The 18,627-nt window shown below is 53.7% G+C and overlaps 1 protein-coding gene across 2 annotated transcripts in view; it reads right to left on the bottom strand.

Annotated features, from left to right (window-relative positions):
- The window catches only part of DUSP8 (dual specificity phosphatase 8), a 42,590-nt gene extending 27,829 nt beyond the window's left edge, over positions 1-14,761 (bottom strand). The window contains exons 1-2 of one of the 2 annotated variants that reach the window (XM_030451445.1): positions 14,715-14,761; positions 326-733 (exon numbers count right to left, since the gene is read on the bottom strand). In XM_030451445.1, the coding sequence (XP_030307305.1) occupies positions 326-556 (231 nt within the window). In that variant the 5' untranslated portion in view covers positions 557-733; positions 14,715-14,761. Of the gene's footprint in view, positions 1-325; positions 734-14,523; positions 14,600-14,714 lie in introns of those variants that run through there. The other variant, XM_030451446.1, reaches the window with a different exon arrangement.
- Positions 14,762-18,627: the final 3,866 nt, after the last annotated feature.

Raw genomic sequence — 18,627 nt, 5'->3', positions numbered from 1 at the left:
GGGGTGTTTTCTGGAGCAGGCCAAGTCCTAAGGCTGACATACCTGTTTGACTTGCCTGGGGAGGGCTCCCTGGGGCAGGGAGCCACGTCACTGGGGTGGGGGCAATGAACAGGTCCCCAAGGACAGCCCTGCAGCTGCATGACCTCATGCTTCAGCTCTCCAAAGGGTGCCAGAGGAATGCCAGCAGCTCCCGGCGGTCCAGGGGGATGCACACAGGAGGCTCAGACTGACCCTCAGACAAGTCAGCATCCCACCCCTCCACCCTCTCCTTTTCTACTGGGGCAGAGGGTGTGAATATGAACAGCAGGAAAGGTGAGGGCCCTACCTTCATCTTGGAAGCAGGCTGGATGAGCTCTGTGATGGAGACCTTGTCCTGCTGGAGCCTCCTTTTGACAAGCTTGGAGCAGCAGATGTTGACAGAGCTGAGGACGTGCCAGGAGTTGTACTCCACGAAGGAGCGGCTGTCGATGACCAAGGTGCCCTCTGCCCCCTTCCTCAGGAGGCTGGCCAGCTTCTTGGGGTCCATCACCTTCCGTGGGAGCCTGTCCCCAGCCATAACGGGCCCGTCCCCTCTATGGCAAGCGGGGGGCAAGGGGCAGAAGGGCAGGGCAGGGATGCCAGCACCTGTCTCCCCAAGAGGAACAAGCGAGGGGACGAGGGGGTGAGCAGGGCAGCACCAGTCCTGGTCTCCTCACGCTGCTAACACCCAGGATGCCAACTCATTGTGCTGAACCTGGAGAGACAGGAAAGGAGAAGACAACCAGTCAGGTGGGCAGGACATGACACTGAGCTTTAGCCAAGTCCCATTCAGAAGATGCCTGCAGAACAGTGTGAAGAATGCTACTAGCCACACTTTCCAGGCACATTCTCCTAGCCCAGAGGCATCAGTGCCTCCACAGCTGCCCAAGACAAAGCTTTTCTCTTGGTATTTAACAGCCCTCAGTGGAGCTTTCTTCCATTAATTTGTCTGATTATTTCACAAAGCCATATCCTGAATCAAAGCCTTCCCCATGGCTCTCACCACATTTAGACCTTGTTTAGGACCCTTTAAGTACAGAGCCACCTGCTTCACAGACACCTTTTCCAGCCCCATTGCACACACCAGGGACCTGCCCAGCACGAGTCCCTTGTCCTCCTCTTTCCTCTGTTCCCAGCCCAACAGCTCCTCACATTCACTTGGCTTTTTCTGACCAAATCAGGCTTGCTCCCCCATGTCTGCCACCTCACTCTGGATTTCAGCTGCCTTTTTACCACAGCCTGTTCATGGCTATCTGGCCAGCTTGCCTCCTGGCAAGTCAAGAGAAGATGATCTATCCTGGAAGCCAAGAAGTTGAGTTGACTTTCACTCCTGCCTTCAAGAAACAGGCCAGAATTAGGAAGAGGACCTGGGAAGCTATACTTGGACCAAGATGGTCCCCAAGCAGCTCCTGCTTTCCAGCCTGCAACTTGCACAGGCTTTGAAAAGGGGGTGGTGGGGTCTATACAGGAATATACACCTAGACTCCATCTTAGGAGCTGAGGAGGGGTTGAGTTCAGTGCTCTCTGAAGTGCTGCCAGATGAAAAAAACCCTTGTTCCAGTTCCAGCCTATGGGGTCTGCAAAGGCAATGGGCGGGCTGGGGGGGCACGCAGCTCTGGGTGTCTTCCTTAGGTTTTCGTGGCTGCAGCCACATTTTAATGGCACTGGGTTTTAATGCCTCTGCAGTCATTCAGAAAATAAGTCTGGGCTATTACCAGGCTCCTCTTGTTCCTGCCAGACTGTGTTTTAGAGAGAACCCACAAGCTGTTCCGTGGAAGCTTTAATGCACATGAATCAGGAAGACTCTGATTTCCCCTCCTGAAAAGGGCAGTTTGACTTCTGCAGGGCCAGGATTTGCTCCATGGACTAAGGGCAGGGTACAAGTCATCCTGATCCAAGTAAGCCAACAGTTCTTGGAAGCCTCCAAGCTCAAAGCCCCTGTGGTGCATCACAGACTGCAGTGATGGCTCCAGACACAAAGGGGATGCTTTGGTAGGACATGCTAGGGGGTAAAACCTCAGTTACCAGTCACCAAACCTGGAGGACACAGCCAGCTTGCAGGAAAAGGATGGAAAGCCACGGAATATGATGGGAATTTCAGCATTTGCTCCGGTTCTGACTCCAGCAAAACCAGCCCCAGCTTCTCTGGGCTACCCCCCAGACCTGCCACCCAAAGCAGGGACATCCCAGGCTTCAGCCTCAGGATCCAACTCTCCAAACAAGGCCCCAGTAGGACATGCAACCCCCCCCTGCCCCTGCATCACACCCCTGCCGCATCTAATACATTAATTCAAACTGGGGAGGGGAAGGGAAGGGAAAAAACCTCCTAAAAGCTGCCACAGTGATGGCCCAACCTGGCACAAAGCACTTTGGCAGCTTTGTGGCACCACAGCATGGCTGTCCCAGGCCCCAGGGACAGCTTCTCTGGCTCTGCAGTGACTCCAATGGGTCCCCCTACTGCAGGCACCCCCTCCCCTGCACTCCCCAGGGGGCTTAAAAATTGAAACAGTTCTAATGAGGGGGTCTGGGGGGGAGCAGGCTGGCTCCTGCTGGGATATGACACACCTCATTACATCCCTACAGCCTTGCCAGAAGACCCCCTGCTGTACCTTGGCTATAGAGCCAAAGCACTCAGAAAGGATGCAAATTAGCCAGTTTATTCCCTTGTCTTCCTTTCACACCCCACTCCCCAAAGCACTTTCTGCCTCCCTTCCCCATCAGGACACCAGGCTGCCAATTCTTCTCAGCTCGTCCAATTACATCCAAGATATAAAAAGGGAATGGAGAGAGCTGACAGGAAAAAAAAAAAAAAAGGATGAGAACACAGTGGAAGAGGAATGAGAAAGCCTGGAGTGGGTGGTACAACATGGGGGACACATTGATAATGAGCAAGAAATAAACTTTGGGGGTCTCAGACACAAATAGAGGGGTCTGGGAGAGAGAACAGATCCTTGATCTCCTAACTGCTCTGAGAGAAGCCTGTTCAGAAGAGGCCTTCCCTGAAAGAAGTTCTGGCAGATGACTTGAGAGCTTGGGTGGAAAAGATTGGAGAAGCCAAGATGAGGAGGTTCCCCAGCTCAGCTAACAGCCCAACCAGAGAAACCCCCATCCCAGCACACCCAGGTGGCCCTGGTGGCAGTGACACATCAGCCAGGTCCTACTCCCAGCTCCACCCAAAAGACATGAGGCAGGGCAGGGCAAAGCTGGTCCATTCTACCCTCTTTTGGGGAGTCTTTATGGGGGAGATGAGCGAGTGTGGCTGCAGGGAGCCACAACCATGGCATCAGAACCAAGACACAGGGAATTCCCTAAGAGTGTGTGCAGCCTGGTGAAGGGCAGATGAGCAACTTCTTGGCCAGCAACCACAGGACATTTTGAAGCCAGGCTAAGGGGTGGTGGGTTCATCTCCATCCCCAGGTATCAGCAGAGCCTACAAGATCTTCACAGTACCTCCCAGGCTGTGTGTGAGAGAACTTCTGAGAAGGACAAACTCTAACACCTCTGGGAAGGCTCCCAGAGAAGGAAGATGTCCTTCTGCTTCTGCTCAGATGGGTGAGAAGGAAAACTGAAGGAACAGGGATAGCCATGGAGCACTGCTGAAGTAAGAGATCTTCTCACCATGGTGACAGGAGGCCAAGGGAAAATGTTAACCTGGAACCTAAATTAGGGTTTCAGAAACAGAGCTGTGTCCCACTCTTATCAGTTTATTAAAGCCATCTTAATCTTCTTGAGTGTTCCTGAAGAACATTACCATAATCCTTTAATCCCACCTCTCCCTGGAGTGCCTGTAATGAGGAGATGGGCACATGGCTTAGCTGAATGGGGACAGCCAAGCAGAGGAGGCCACACTTCGGCTGAAGGACAGGAAGATGGGCAGAGCTTAGCACAGAGCCTCAGCCCACTGCCTGCTCATCAGGACTCTGTCCCCAGCATCACCTCCACAGAGATGGCAGGAAGGGCTGCTGGCCACAAGAGTCACAAGAGGGAGGTGTGTGCAGGCAGGCAGGCAGAGGATGAGTGTTCAACCAGGCTGTAACTCTGCTGGTCAAGCCAGGCAAGTGAGCAAGGAATCCTGAAACACACCCCAAACTCTGTGGGGTGACAGACCACAGGAACTCATCTCTGTGCTGGCTCAACACCAAGGTGGAGGCCACTTCCCTTGCACAGGGAGCCAAGCTGGGAGCTGTGGTATGGGAAGGGCACGGATCTGATTTCTCTTACACTGGAGACAGCATCTGCAAGGCCAGAATTTCTCTGTCCCAACCATAAACCTCACTGACAGGCACGGCCACTCTTTGCACCAAGCTAGAAGCTGTGTCCTGGTGAGCTCTGCCTGGTGCTCTGCTCCATGCTCCAGCCAAGCCAACTTTGCTGTGGGAAGCAGCTCTGACCCCATCAACCCCTTTCCATCACATCACTGGGACTGGATCTACACCATGCTCACTGAAATGCTCATCTCAGGAGCAGGCTCTGCAGGTGGCACCTCCATCAAGACCTTACCCATGGATAAGAGCATCACAGAGAAACATCTGCTTGGTTGTCCCCAGTAACCCACAAACCCAGCCATCCCTGCAGAACTGCCATCCCCACCAGGGACCCAGCACCACTGAGCTAAACCTTCTGGCTTTTCCCCCAAATATCCATTGGCTTTTCCCCCAAATATCCATGTCCTCTCAGGTCTGCAGCAAAATGCTGCCTTGCTCCTTCATCCATCCTTGCCACCAGCCCCAGGCTAACTGCTGGGATGCTGGCAGGACCCCATCAGCCCCCAGCTCTCCAGACACTTATTAAGATGTAAAACGTGGCACGTTTGCCAAGTCCTCCACCCTTTTTTTTCCCTCCCCATCCCCTCATTTCTTTCCAAGTGCTTCGGCACTTAGCGAACTCCCCTTGGCAGGCTCCTGCTGGTTGAGGGATCCCTAAATCATGGGCCTATTACTAATTATTATTATTTTGCAGCAGCAATCAGGGACGCAGGGCTCATTAACAAGTTAGCACCTCTGGTTTCCCTGGAAACCTGCAGCTGCCAGGCAACGGCTGCGTCTCGGGCTGGAGGCAACGCTACTGCAGTGCCTTCAGCTCCCTCCTGAAAGATGCTTGGGGGTCCTGCACGGGCTGATGCACCCAGTTTAGCAAATGAAGATGGGGTTAGGAAACACCAGGATGTGTCCTGCTGCTCTGGCCCATCTGCTGAAAAGCTCAGCTCATCAACCCAGCCTCTCCTGCCACTCGCAGCATCATCGACTGCACAGCAGCTCCTGCCTCCTCCCAGGGAGGGATGAAGGCTTGCTCCAGGGGGGAGGAATTTGGAGCACTAATGATCCCCCAGGGTGGCAGTGGGACAAAGCTGTCAGCTGCCTGCAGTAAACACTTTGGAGGTGATGTAACTGCTGCTGATTTCTTAGCAGCTTGTCCAGGTCCCTTTAAAAAGCGAGCACAAAAGATTTCTCTGCTTGATGATGGAAAAATTGAGTGCTTTTTTTTTTTTTTTTCTCTTTATCCTCTTGCTCCTTAAAACGAGGCTGAGAAACACCATTAACCCACGTGCAAAGTCTGCTTGCCCATCTTTCTGCAGCGAAATCTCAAGGACAGGGAGGAAGGGCATCTCCTGAGCCCCAGCAGTATGAAGATGTAGGGGAGATGGCAACTCAAATCTGCTGCCCTGCTCCAACCTCCTCCTCCCACACCCACAGAGGGTTTTCCCAGGGCAGAGGACTCCCTTCCCAGCCTCATCCATGCTGCTCTAACATCCCTGTATCCCAGCTCCTTACACCCCCCCTCCATACAGGGAGGGCTTTCGGAGGGGGTGAAGGGGCAGCCTCCCCTTCTTCCTGCAGCACATCACCAGGAGGCAGCCACCACCCCTCTACCAGGGTTTTCAGGCCCAGCTGCTTGCTGATCTCATGATTATTTTTTTCCCCCCTCCTCCTTTCTATACCGCAGTCTCCTTTTCATTCCCATCAGCTGGAAGCAGCTGAGTGGGGATCCCTGCAAGGAGCTGGCTGCACCCCAGCAGCACCAGCTCACCCTCCCACACCTCCCACTGCCCCTCTGCACCTCCAGCCCTCAGGCCAGAAGGTGTTTGCCATGGGAGGATGGGGATGAAGGAGCAGGGGCTCTCTCAGGAGCAGGGAGTCCCTCAGCCAAGTCCCATATGGTTCCTCCCCACTGCCCAAGGTGTGGAGGTGCTGAGCCTTGGGGACACAGCATGGGGCAGCTCATGCTTGAGCCACAGACAGAAACACAGAGATGAAAGGACAAGGGACAAGTCACACCCAGCTCCAAGGGAGTCTTCCCCACGCATCCCTCATGGCAGATCAGCTCCTTTGGATGAAACTGAGCCAAGCAAAGGGGTCCCTCATGCCCCCCCAGTACCTGCTCTCCTGCCAGCAGTTTTGGATGGGCTAGGACTGGAAATACAATCACCTCCTAAGCTGCTTCCACCAAAGCATCCCAGGTGCATGTAAGGATTTGCAAGCTTGCCATTCCCAGAAATATTCCTGACTGCAGCCATGGTGGTCAGGCTGGAGTCACAGTCAGGAAAAGCCAACAGAGAGAGCAGGGAAGGCAATTTAGCCAGAGTCCAGATGACAAGGCCAGCATCTCCTCCTCTTAGATTTGTGCTTTAAACATGATTTATGTGGTTTTCCCCTGTAGTATAAACACAAGCTTACATTTTAAGCCTACAAAAGCCAAGACCAAAGGTTATCCAGGACCAGCCAGCCATTTAATCCCTGCCTTTGCCCACACTGAGGATGGAGCTCCCAAGCTTGCTGCTTTCTAATACCCAAGCTATCCTGTTTCCTCACTCTTCCAAGCAGAGAGCTGGCCAGGCTCTCATCTCAAAGCTCTAAGCACCCTCTGCTTTGAGCAGCTTGGCACACATCACAATGGCCAGGCCACACTGGAGAAGGGAAATCTTGACCTGCTGATGCTTCAAGGGCCCCTGGAGTTCACCAATATCCCCATCATTTGTTGCATGACCCCCCCAGCAGGCTTATCCTGGGGATCTCCAGTAGCTTGTTTGCCTTTTTGCAACAAGAGCAGCCAGAAGCAGCCCAGAAAGGTATGCAGTTAGATACTTCTACAGGGCTGGTCTGGCTCTCTCATCCCAGGACACCAGACACCGTAAATACCTGCTGGGTGCATTTGTAGCCTCCCAGAAAAAGGGTTTCCAGGAGCTGTGTACTATTTTTCCACCGCGCCTGCACGCTAAGTGAAAGAAAACACAGGATTAAGCTGTGGGTCCTCAAGGCTGCAGACAAATACACCACCCTTTCACTTCTCAAGGACAATCCCAAGTGACATGAGTTTGTTCATCACAGCCAAGTGCCAGGGAGGTGAGGCCAAGGCTGGTGAAGCAAGCACCCAGCAAACACAGGGGCAGCCTGTGTGCAGGCTGAGTGGTTCCCATATTTCAATGACAAATGGGACCCCTGGCCTGACTGAAGAGCAACAAAGCCACAGCCTCCTGGCAGGTTTGAGAGGACTCACATTTTGGAAGAGACTTCCAGTTTCTGACAGTAACCGGTGGGAACTGAGGGGCAGATCCCAGCACAGGTCTCCAGCCCAATATCCAGTTCCCCATCTTATGCTTGCTGAAACTCTGGCCCTCCTGGGGTGACCCAGCATTCCACTTGGATACAAGGGGCTATGCTGCTTTTCCATGGGATGAGACACCCCCCAGGGCAGTAACAAGGCTTTTCTGACCTGGTTCAAAGCTTGCTAAGTTTCCTATATGCATACAATAGCTAAATTGCTCACAGGCTTGGAATGAATTAGCACTTGTCAGCTCAGGCTCTACCTCTGACCACACTGACTTGGAGCAACCACCTCCAGGTTTCCAGGGGTTCTCTTTCTCAAGAAAAACACACAAGACAGGAACAAGGTGATGTTCCTGCCCCACTCTCTTTTTCCCCTGGGAGCTGTAATTCATTACCAGGTGGTTTTGTTCAGTTAACCTGAGGTGATCTGGGGGTCAAAGTGTTTTGCAGACCTTTCCCCCAACTCCCCATCGTAGACAAGCACATACTCACTGACCACACTGAGCCACAGCTTGCTGCTCAAATGTCACAGCTCTTTGCCTATGAAATCCAACAGCTCAGCTTCTTCCCCCAGATCTGGCTGCTGCCTTGTTTTGCAACATGGATCTTCTCTCTTAAACCATATCATGAGTGCTATTGTGGCAAATTAGACGGGAGAAACAAACAGCAATATTTCCCTTACCATCTCCAGACAGACACTGAAGCATGATACATGTTTGTGGTTTATTTTTTTTAGCCTCATCCACCCAGAGCCTCAACATCCTCCACCTCATTTCCACACCAGCAGGTCTCACCCATCCCTGCTTCTGCACCCCACAACACAAAGCAGGGGTGACCAAATCAAGCCTTACCCCTTCAGGGCTGCCCGTTGACCCCCTGGCTGAGTCAGATCAGTTGGGTCCTCCTCACCTCCCCCCTGCCCATCCTTTTGGACTCAGCTCACACTCATCCTGACATCAGTTACTGCTGAATGAACCTTGCTCAGGTGCCATACAACAAGGCAGCCAAGCTCAAAGCAGAAGGGACTGGGAGGGTGACGCGGAGTTACCGGCGTCAGCGTTTGCCCAGCGAGCAGAGGATGTGCCCATCTATTTTTAATGGTACAATACAAGTGCTTTACAAAAGGCTGTGTCTGGAGTGATTCTGCCCAGTCAGAGATTTGCATTTGCATTTTTTGTAGCTGTCAACTTTGCTCGGTGTGCAGGAGGTGTTTTGACCCTTTGCCACCCCACGTTATCATTCAGACAGCCCCTGGTCAGTTTTGGTTCTCACTTCTCTGGTTCACCTTCTGGCCTTGCCACATACACTGACTTCTCTGGTTCACTTTCTGGCCCTGCCATGTCCTTCTGACTTTCCATCAGAAGAGCCCAACCTGCAGTGAGCAGGAGGTTAAGACATAAAGATGAGCTCCAGGTTCCCTAAGCTTCTGGGTCTCAGCTCTGCCGAGCTTGCAGCACTGCTGGAGACATCTCTGCCTGGTCTGCTGACAGCAGCACAGTGGCTGCTGTGGTTTTTCACAGGCACAAGCTCACAAGGCAGCACAAGCTCACAAGGCAGCAGTGCTGGCACCCTCCCTGCTCCAGCCCTCTACTCAACAGCCTCAAGTGCCAAGCAAGGCTCAGGCTGCGCCCATCCTCTCCCCACGCAGGGCTGCCAGCCAAGGCAGATGAAGATGTCATGAATAACTCCACTCAAGCCACGGCTGAAGGAGGACCAGGCTGCCACAGCAAGCTGGGAAACGAGGGGAGGGTCGTTAGAAGCAACAACAACAACAAAAAAACCAAACAAACCCAATTGGATGCTGTGGATGCTTTTCGGTGGCTTCTTTCCAACAGCACATCCCAGACACTGCTGGACCCACTCTGCTGGGAGCAAAGGTTGCCCAGGAGAGGCTGGATTTCAGTGGGAGATGTGTGATTTAAGCAGACACAGGTTTAACGTGTGGGAAGGGCTTGGCTTGCTGGATGAAAACCAGACTGCAGTCACCTCAGGAACAGGTTGGAATCTCTACAGCTTTCTGCTGCATCAGCTGGATTCCCATGAACTGCTTTTAGACAGCAGCACTCCTCAGAGAAATAAAGCCCCTCTTAAAAAGCAGCAAACAGGAGAGATGAGAAGCAGTGGATGTGGGCACAGCAGGCAGCTCCAGGCTGGGTGAGTAAGGCAGCCAGGCAGAGGCGAGCAGGAAAGACGCAGTGCATCATCAGCAGGGCTGGAGGATGCCTGCTGTGGAGGGGAGGATGCCAGGGTCATGCTGTCATTGAAACCTCCACACAGGATCAAAGCCCTCGTTTCATGGCCCCCTCAACCCTCACTGCCTAATTACAGGTATTTTACAAAAGCCTGGGAGAAGCAGGGTGGTGAGTATTTACGGAATAGTCATGGAATAATTTAGGTTGGAAGAGAGCTTGGGAGCTCATCTGGCCCAACCCCTCTCTCCCTTAAAGGAGTGCTGACAGCAACATCAAAACAGATTGTCTTGTCCTTCTGGCCACCAAATGACTTGTTCCCAAATGATTTGTTGTTGTGATGTTCACATCACATCAGTAGAATCAGAAATGATGCTTGCCATAACTCAGCATGCAGCAATGCAACACAGAGAGAATCCTGCACATTCCAAGAGATCCCTGAAGGGCTCTGGAGAAACTCCTGAGGAATAGAAGCTCCCTGCCCCAAGACACCAGGATTGGTTTAAAAAAAGCTGCAATGAAGAGAGACAAGTCATGCAGGCACACACTGAGGTGGGCAAACAGGAACCGTAAGGGCTTTCCATGCAGAGCAAACTACATGGAAAAAGGCATAACAGGAGGGGGAAGAAAAGAAGGAATCAAGGAAGGATCTTCAGCCCCAGACAGGTTGCTGGAATGCATTTAATTTAAATCACTGCAAAATCCATCCCTTATTTCACCTTTATGCAACACAGTGCCTGCATTTCCATGCTGTTACTGCTCCCTGTGTGCACTAGGACAATCTCTGTGTTCTGGACCAATTTCCAGTGAGCATTTCCAGGTTCTCCTCTGATCCCAGCCTGGGTTAGCACTGCACCTATCTTCTGAAATTCCAATCTTTTCAAGGGCATCATGCAACCAAGCACCACCTGTCACTTTGGGAAACTGGAGGTCCAGAGCAGCAAAAAACTCCTCAGAAGCTCTGGGCAAAGCATGGCCAGAAGCCTGCTGCACAAGTGCCTACCTTACCCTGACCAGCTAGGGCTAGAAAGCCTCAGAGGAAGAGAGCCATGCTCCATAGCAGTCTGCAGCACATGCTGCTCAGCTCTGTGCCAGCCACAGCTCCTCAACGTGGCTCTCCCTTCACCTTCCTCTCCTTGCTTGGAGATAGCTGAGAGCCAAAGAAACCCCTTGGACAGCACTGACCCAAAGTGCTTGGGTGGGAAGTCTACAAACAGCTCTTGGAAGAGATAAGAGCTTGTTTTCCTCTCCATGAACTCCTGCTAAAGAGAAGAAGGGGTGACCAAGGCACCCATCACAGCCAGAGCTGGCTATGTCCCACCATGGTGTCAGTTTCTGGCAGAGCATCTCTCCCCTGGGGATGTGACAGATCCACATAAGCCATAGTCTCCCCTCCATCAGAGGAGCAGGCAAAGCCATCAGACCATCCACCAGTGTCCTTCCAGGAACCTCCACTGCCTCTAATCCTGCTGCAAGAAGATTAGCCAGGCAGAGCTGCCCTCTACCTGGCTTTGAGGGCAGCTCCTGATACCATGAATGGAGAGCATCTTGGCATGGTCAGTTTTTACCCCTCTGACATTACCCTGCCTGTGTTATTACTCTGCCATGAAATGCACCCAAGTCTCCTGAGCAAGCTTGAGAAAATCTTGAGCTGAGAGCCTGTTTAGCTTCTTATCTGATGAATGCTCCCAGGCCACTCACCTCCCTCCCCCAAGCCTGCCCATAATTACTGTCAGATGCCTCCTTCCCACTCTGGCATCAGGCAGGACAGGTGTATCTTCAGAGAAGAAATGTAAAGCTTGAAAAACAGGTTTTAAAACCCAGAGGGCATGGGGATGCAGAGGAGTGCTGAAGCTTTCCCCAGAGGATGATGGCATTGCTGCTCTGGCTGCAGAGTTTCTCTGCAGAGCAGCAAGGAAAAGAGTGGGTTAGACCCAGGAGCTGTGCTTGGAGAAGGGTGAGCACTCAGGTGTCCTACAGCCATCTCGCCCCTAACACTACTCTGCAATCCATGACAGAGAGGAAAAAAGGTCCCTCCCAGGGCAACCTCCCAGCTGCCCTCCCAGGCAGAGAGGAGTAAGCATCCGCAGGCTCTTTCTCTTTTCCACCTCCTTCCCTACAATTTCCCAGGGCTGTTTCAGTCCAAGGGCAATGTCCTATGAGCCCACACCATAAATCAAGGTTGCCATGTGCTGGAGCACCTCCTTTTCCTCCTTTCATCCCCGCCAGCCTTAACATGCTCTGCACCTGCCTGCACCCAGGGCTTTGGGAGCTGAGCTGTGCACTACAGGAACTATCCTCTGATCCCTACCCACAGCTTCCCTGCAAGGAAATAAAGCCAATCCCAAGAGGAAAAGCACCTATAATGCGTTCCCTGGATCTTACGTAGATCGAAGCAGCTGGTGCAGAGGTAAGGGGTAGGGATGGAGTGGAACTCATCTTTAGACTCATTATTTTCAGAAATCCAGAGCCAGAACAGGTTTTCAGTCTTTGCAGAGGTCTTTTTAAGGGGATGTGGTTGCAAGGGGAGAAGCTGTTTTCTCCCATCTCCCCATATCCAACTTGTTAGTATGGGGCAGACACTCCTGAGAAGTCCTATCCAGCCCTCAAGGGTGTTTTGGTAGTAATACTGGCACTGCATTTAATTTTGGATGAATTTAAGCTCTGCAAAGGCACACACCTGAGTGGCTTTCTCAGCAAGGTGCCTGGCACACAGCAAAAACACGTTCTGCATAGAAACATGGTGCAGTGTTTGCAAAAATAATCTCCATGTAGAGCTCCTAGTAAATGCTCCTGAGGACTCTAGCCCCTTTACTCAGCTCTCCCAGCTGTAGCTGAGGCTAAATTTTGAACAGCATTGCTAGATTTGGGTTCTCCATCCCTTCGTCCTACCTCGCATCAAAGCAGGGGCAATTGAAAGCCATGGTGGGCAAAGCTGTTGGGTTAAAAGCCTTTTGGTGTGAGATGCTGCCATCTCAGCTCGGAGACCCTCAAGTCACAGGTTTGCTCTGTTCAAGCATCCTGCCAAGATGCTGAGGGCAAGAATTTCTGCTTACTGCCAGAGCAAAGAAGAGTTTGGGCATCCATCTGCTGCTCACGTGCCCAATTGTCCTTTCTGGTCTCAGCCATTTGGAGAGTCCTCCACATCCAGGCTCTGCCAGACTGGGCAGACTGCTGCCAAAACAGGGGACCAGGCACCTGCAAAGCCCCTGCAGGCATTGAAAAATCCCGAATACCTCCAGCTATGGCCAGGAGGCTCTCCTCAATGCTGCAGCTTATTTCATTTTGGGAATCGCTACAAGCGAAACCAAAGCAGGAGCAGGAACAACCCCCCCAGAGAAAAAAACAAAAAAACACTCAACAAACCTCTTCCTCAGAGACCTCCTGGCACAGTGTGAGCAAAGCCCATCAGAGAGAGGCAAGGCCAAACCCAGAAGAACCAATTCCCAGGCATCGAGTCCTTCTGGAAACAAAGGTCCCCGCAGCCGCTTTGGGCGCGCAGGCAGCAGTGCCTCCAGCCCTCTGCCTTGGCGGAGGAAGATGAGACAATGCAATCCAAACGTTAAGCCCTGCTCCACGGGAAAGCTGCTTCCAAGGTTATCATGGCCCCTGGAATGCCAGGCACAATCCCCACCGCCAGGCACAATCCCCACCGCTACCTGTCCAGTGCTTCTCGGGCATCCCGACTGCCTCCTGGGGGGCGTGTCTGCCTTTCCATCCCAAATTAGAGAGACACCAAAACCTCTGGCAACTATTCCCAAATCATTTGTCATCACCTAGCTGCTTGGGATGGGGACGATCTCTTCCCACACATGCTCAGGCAGTGCCTGGCTCCCACCAGGGAGCTGCTGAGAGCTACCGCAATAGGAGGGATAAACGCATCCGTGCCCAGAAAAATCCCAACATCCTGAACAGAACGGCACCGCATCGCCTCCTGCCTGCTAACGAAACCGCAAATTACTGACCTGTGCACAGAGCTCCCCCAATGCAAGCTGAAGCACTGACATCAGCTTTTGCTGTTGCTCAGGAATTTAATTCTGGGGGAGGAGAAAAGGGAGGGGGGAGCAGGAAGGAGAAGGAACTTATCTATCAATACGGGAAATAAGCAGGGATCTTGAAAAACAACCGACACTCGGCACAGAAGGCAGCGTTTATCACTAAATAATAATCGGGGAGGGGTGATCAGTCGGTCCATGCACATCAGGGGAGGTGGTGGGGATTATTTCAAGCGGGAGGTTTTTAACTCATTAATTGCGTTCAGCGCCTTTGGAGCCGCAGCAGTGAAGTGCTGCGCGAAAACCACCGCAGCTGAACACACGCCGGCTTCGTTTAAACGCCAAGGACACAGACAGGGCGACACTCCAACCTCTTTCATCATCAGAAAAACCACAGCGCTGTTAACACCGGTTCCTTAAACACCACCCTCGCTCCCGCACAGAAAAACCCTCCAGCCGCGACCCCCGGCCCAAGAGGACCGCGGGTCTTCCCGAACCCCCTCCTCACCTCCTCACCTGCACCGCCACCGCCCAGCAAAGCCACACCACGAACCCAGGGGGACAATTTCACGCACATCCCCCCCCCCCCCTCCCAGGAAACAAGCGCAGCACCCCCGACATGCGCGCCCGCGGAGCGCCAACCCCCTCTCTCCCATCCCCGCGGCAAAGCTGCTCCCTCCCCAGCCCCAGCATCACCCCCACACCCCTTTTTTTCCTTGCACCTCAGTAACTTCAACCCCTCCTTCACCTCCCCCCCCCAGCCCTATATTTACATACACATAGGTGAACGTTTCCGCGCTGTCCACCGGCGCTGGGCGCGATGCCGGCTCCGCTCCGCACATGCGGGTGAGCTGCACACCGCGCCTCCACCCACCCCCCCCCCAGCTCCCGCCCGCACCTCCCCCCCCGCACCCCCACGGGGCGCTCAGACCCGGCACTTATAGACATCTATAGGGGGATGCACTGACCCGGCGCGGCGGGCGCGGACGGCCGCGCCTCTCCGCGGGCTGTCCGCTGGCGCGGCCGCTGCCGGCGCCGCAGGGCCCGCATGCCGCGGCGGGCAGGGAGGGAGGGAGGGAAGCGGAGGGGGGTGGTGGTGGGGTGGCCGCTCCGCGCTGCTCCGCGCTGCTCCGCGCCGTTCCGCCGGGAATGCGCCGGCGATGAGGTCATACCGCGGGAACGAGAGGGGGTGTGTGGGGAGGGGAGTGGGGGGGAAGAGGGGGGGGGGGGGGGAAAAAAAAAAAAAAGAGGAAAAAAAAAAAAAGGGGAAAAAAAAAAGCGTTGACGTCACCCGCAGCCAATCAGCGCGAGCGGCGCAGGGGCAGGGTGACGTCAGCCCCGCGGGCGCGGAGCGGCGCGGAGGGAGCGGGAGATGGTGCGCAGTGTGTGTGCCTCCCCCCTACCCCGCTCCCTTCCCTCCCGGCCCGGGTGTGCGGAGCTCCGCGGGATTTGCGCGGCCCCGGCGCTGCTGGGCTGCGCACGGTGGGTTCGGTGGGTCCGAGGAGGTTTTACTCCGCGGGGAGAGCGGCCTCAGCAGCACGGGGCCTTTTTTTGGGAGTGACCCTCCCGGCCCCCGAGGTTCCCGGGGACACCTCCCAGCAGGAACGCGCTTTCATCTATTTTTGGCTCCGAGATGGTTCCCAGGCTGCACCACCGAGCCCGGCGGACAGGGCCACCCCTCCTGCCTGTCCCCGCACCCTGCCCACCCGCAACCCCCCGCAGCAGCGTGGGTGCTGGGGTGGCCCCGCAGGACTCGCTGGCTCCGGGCTGAGGAAGGAAAGTGGAGTCTCGGGATGTCGTGGCAAAGAGCAGCCCAAAAGTTGGGGGGTTGAAGGGGAGCCTGGCCTCAGGGTGGGTTCCTCCATCCCTCTCTGGTGGCACCAAAGAGCTGTGGGGCTGGTCTGGCAGAAGGGGCTTTTCCTCTGTCTGTATCTCAGACTGGTGAGGGTTGAGAAGCTTGGGTTCTGCTGGTGCTTAGGAACTCTTCTTCCCTCCCGATACAGGTGCTGGAGGTTTTAAAATTAACTCTCACCTCTGGACATGCAACCAGCAGCTTGCTCAAGAAGGGTGTTGAGCTCCCACAGCTACTGGTGGCAAAATCTCAGAAAGGTCAGAGCACCAGAGGTAGAAAACCCTGGGATGCTAAAAAATCTTGCTCTCCCTGTTCCATAAGCAGTGCTGAGTTCATACCACAGCTCACCCAAAGCTGTCAGCAGGGCAGCTCCAACAGAACCAGGTCTACTCTGCCTGAACAGCATGGCCCATTCACCACATTCAATGGAAAGATGCTGGGGAAGGATGAGCACTTGCCCCTCTGGTGGCTCTGGAGCACTTGTTCCTGGCAAGAGCTGGAGCAGGACTGTGCCCAAGATGTCTGGAACAAAGCTGGAGTTCCATTCTGCCTTTTTCTGCTGGTTTTCCAGCCCAGCTCCCTCTTCGAAGCTTGGCTGGGGAAAACCAGAGAAAAACTTCCCTTGCTCCAGCTTAGGGCTGTTTCCTCCTCTGCCCAACATCCCTTTTCAGGGGTAAAATTGAAAAGAAAAGAAAAAAAAAGATGGGAAAAGAACAAATTTGAAAATGCCAAAGCTTCCTCGTAAAAAATACTAACCAGGCAGGGAGCCATCCTCCAGCAAAGCCTGCTGAAGGAAGAGGATTTCAAGTTTCTTTCCAAACCTTCCAGTTAAAATCAGTGTTTCCAACCCTGGGCCTGGCATGGTGCTGCCAGATGAACATCCCAGATTGGCTGGTGGGAAGATTGCCCCCCGTGGGTACTGTGCAAGGAAGGAGCTGGGAGGAAGATGCTGGACTGGGAGCTGGCAAGAGATGAGGAGGTGGTGAGGAAGAGGCAGAGGATGATGTGCACCAAAGACCTGCCCAGACACCTTCTTTGGACTGCTCATTGCATTGAGGGGCCAAGCTGAGCTCCCTCGTGACCCTTTATCTCTGTCAACCTCTCCTCAGCCACCACGCAGACCATGGTACATCCCTGGGTGCTGGGGACACAGGAGAATCCACCCATGCCAAATCCCTAATGGCAGGAAACAGGAGGAGATGGTCCAGTAGGGCTGGGGACCAGTAGGACACTGGTTCCCCTGGTGGGTGGGAGAGGTTCCAGCCCAGGAGCTGTACGTTTGTCCCGCTCCCACCGCTTCTGTGTGAGGTGCTACAGCCAAGCACCTCCTGGGGAGAAACCAAAACAAATGATTCACTGCTCCTACACTGCTCCCGGGATCTCAGGGGCCAGGAGCAGGCAGGGATACAGGCTTGCAAAACCTCACCTGCTTCCTGAAGCTGGGAGCTAACCCCATCCTGTTCAACCTGAAATTCTGGCATTGGAGTGCAGACTCGTGGCTCCGTGGAAGAGGGCAGTCAGCCTGAGGCAGGGCAGTGCTGAGAGCTCACCTGAGGCTTTGGGTGCCTTGGGTGTGCTGACTGGGTGATCAGCATCCCTGTTTTTCCCTGGGGAAATGAAGCAGGGAGAGAGGCTGGGCAATGCTGTTATGGTCAGGCAGGCAGAACAAAGCAGCCTCATGCTCTAAGCTCCCATCTACCAGATGCAAATCTATTGTTTCATCCCCCTTCCCCATCACATTCACAGAAACACATGAAGCAAAATGCTTATTGCTAAAGGGCAGGGTTTGTTTCAGGTTTTCTTACTCTTTCCCAGATTTCAGGCACATCCAAAGATGGACTGTATCCCAGCTAAGTGTTTCAAATTCAGGTTATGCTTGTACACATAACAGCTCTTGCTAAAACATTTTCCAGGCCCCCTAATTGCCATGACAGCCAAGTGCAGAAGAGTACAGCAGAGCCTCCTGCACCCTACAGGGATTAAAACTGGAACTTCTTTCCTAAAAATAGGAAAAAGGAACTTCCTTATCCATCAAAAAGGAGAGATTTTTTGCCAACCTGCAAGTATTTTAAATGGCTGAATAATTTTTTTGAGACTTGCCTGATGCTCAGGTGCAGTTCATTGCACCACCCATTGCTCCTGAGGTGGCAGCACTGGCTGTGGCATGGGATGCTGTATTCCCACCACGGGGGGTGGTGGAATCTCAGAACTGTGCTGATGTTTGAAGTCGTTGGGCTGATGTGAATCCACTTCTACCAGGCATGGTTGTTTCCTCCATGTGCATGTCGAGCTGTCTGTGGTGTTCTGGAGAGTGCTGGAGAAAGGGTTTTTCTAGACTCTGTATTGTCCCATTTTGAAAAAACCCCTCTTGACTGTGGTGAACTCTGCATCCCACCACGGGAAGTGCAACACTCTCCTCTTTAGCTCCTGCCCGTGTGCTCCCTGGGATCCAGCTCTCCCTCCCCATCACTGAGATGGAGCTCAGCAGATTTATGGTGAATCCCAAGATGCCTCCTCCTCTTGAAAAGCCCCAAATGGTATCACTCTAACTGACAGTGAAGAGACTGATAGGCTCCAGCAGTCAAAAGCCACTTGGAGCATCACCAGGCATCTGTGTTTCTCACACAGGGGACTGCCCTGCATCTGCTTCCATTTTCCTGATGGAAATACCTGCCTATGAGCAGTGTGGCTCAGCACTGGTCAGGTGCAGAGCTGTGTGTGCATGTCACAAAAGCAGCTACTGCAGAATTAATTGCAGAAGCAGCAGGCTGGAGAGGTGCTTGCTGTGCTGCTCAGCTCAGTGCATGGGGCTGAGGCACTCATCCTGCAGCTCCCACTGTGAGAGGTGCTCCTGCCAAAGGGAAGGAGGGAAAACAAAAAAAAATTGAGCAGGCATTGAAAAAAATCTGCTCTGGTTCCCTCCACCCTGGACATGTCTGCTGGGCAGGAGTGTGGGGATGTGCCAGCTGTGGGCTGTGGCTGCTGGGTCAAAGTCAGGAGATGGGAGGGTAGAGGAAAGGGACCTTTGG

This window comes from Calypte anna, chromosome 5 (genome assembly GCF_003957555.1).
Source record: "Calypte anna isolate BGI_N300 chromosome 5, bCalAnn1_v1.p, whole genome shotgun sequence".
In the NCBI taxonomy this organism is placed as follows: domain Eukaryota; kingdom Metazoa; phylum Chordata; class Aves; order Apodiformes; family Trochilidae; genus Calypte; species Calypte anna.
Note: the sequence above shows the minus strand (reverse complement) of the source record. Positions and strands in the feature narration are given on the sequence as shown.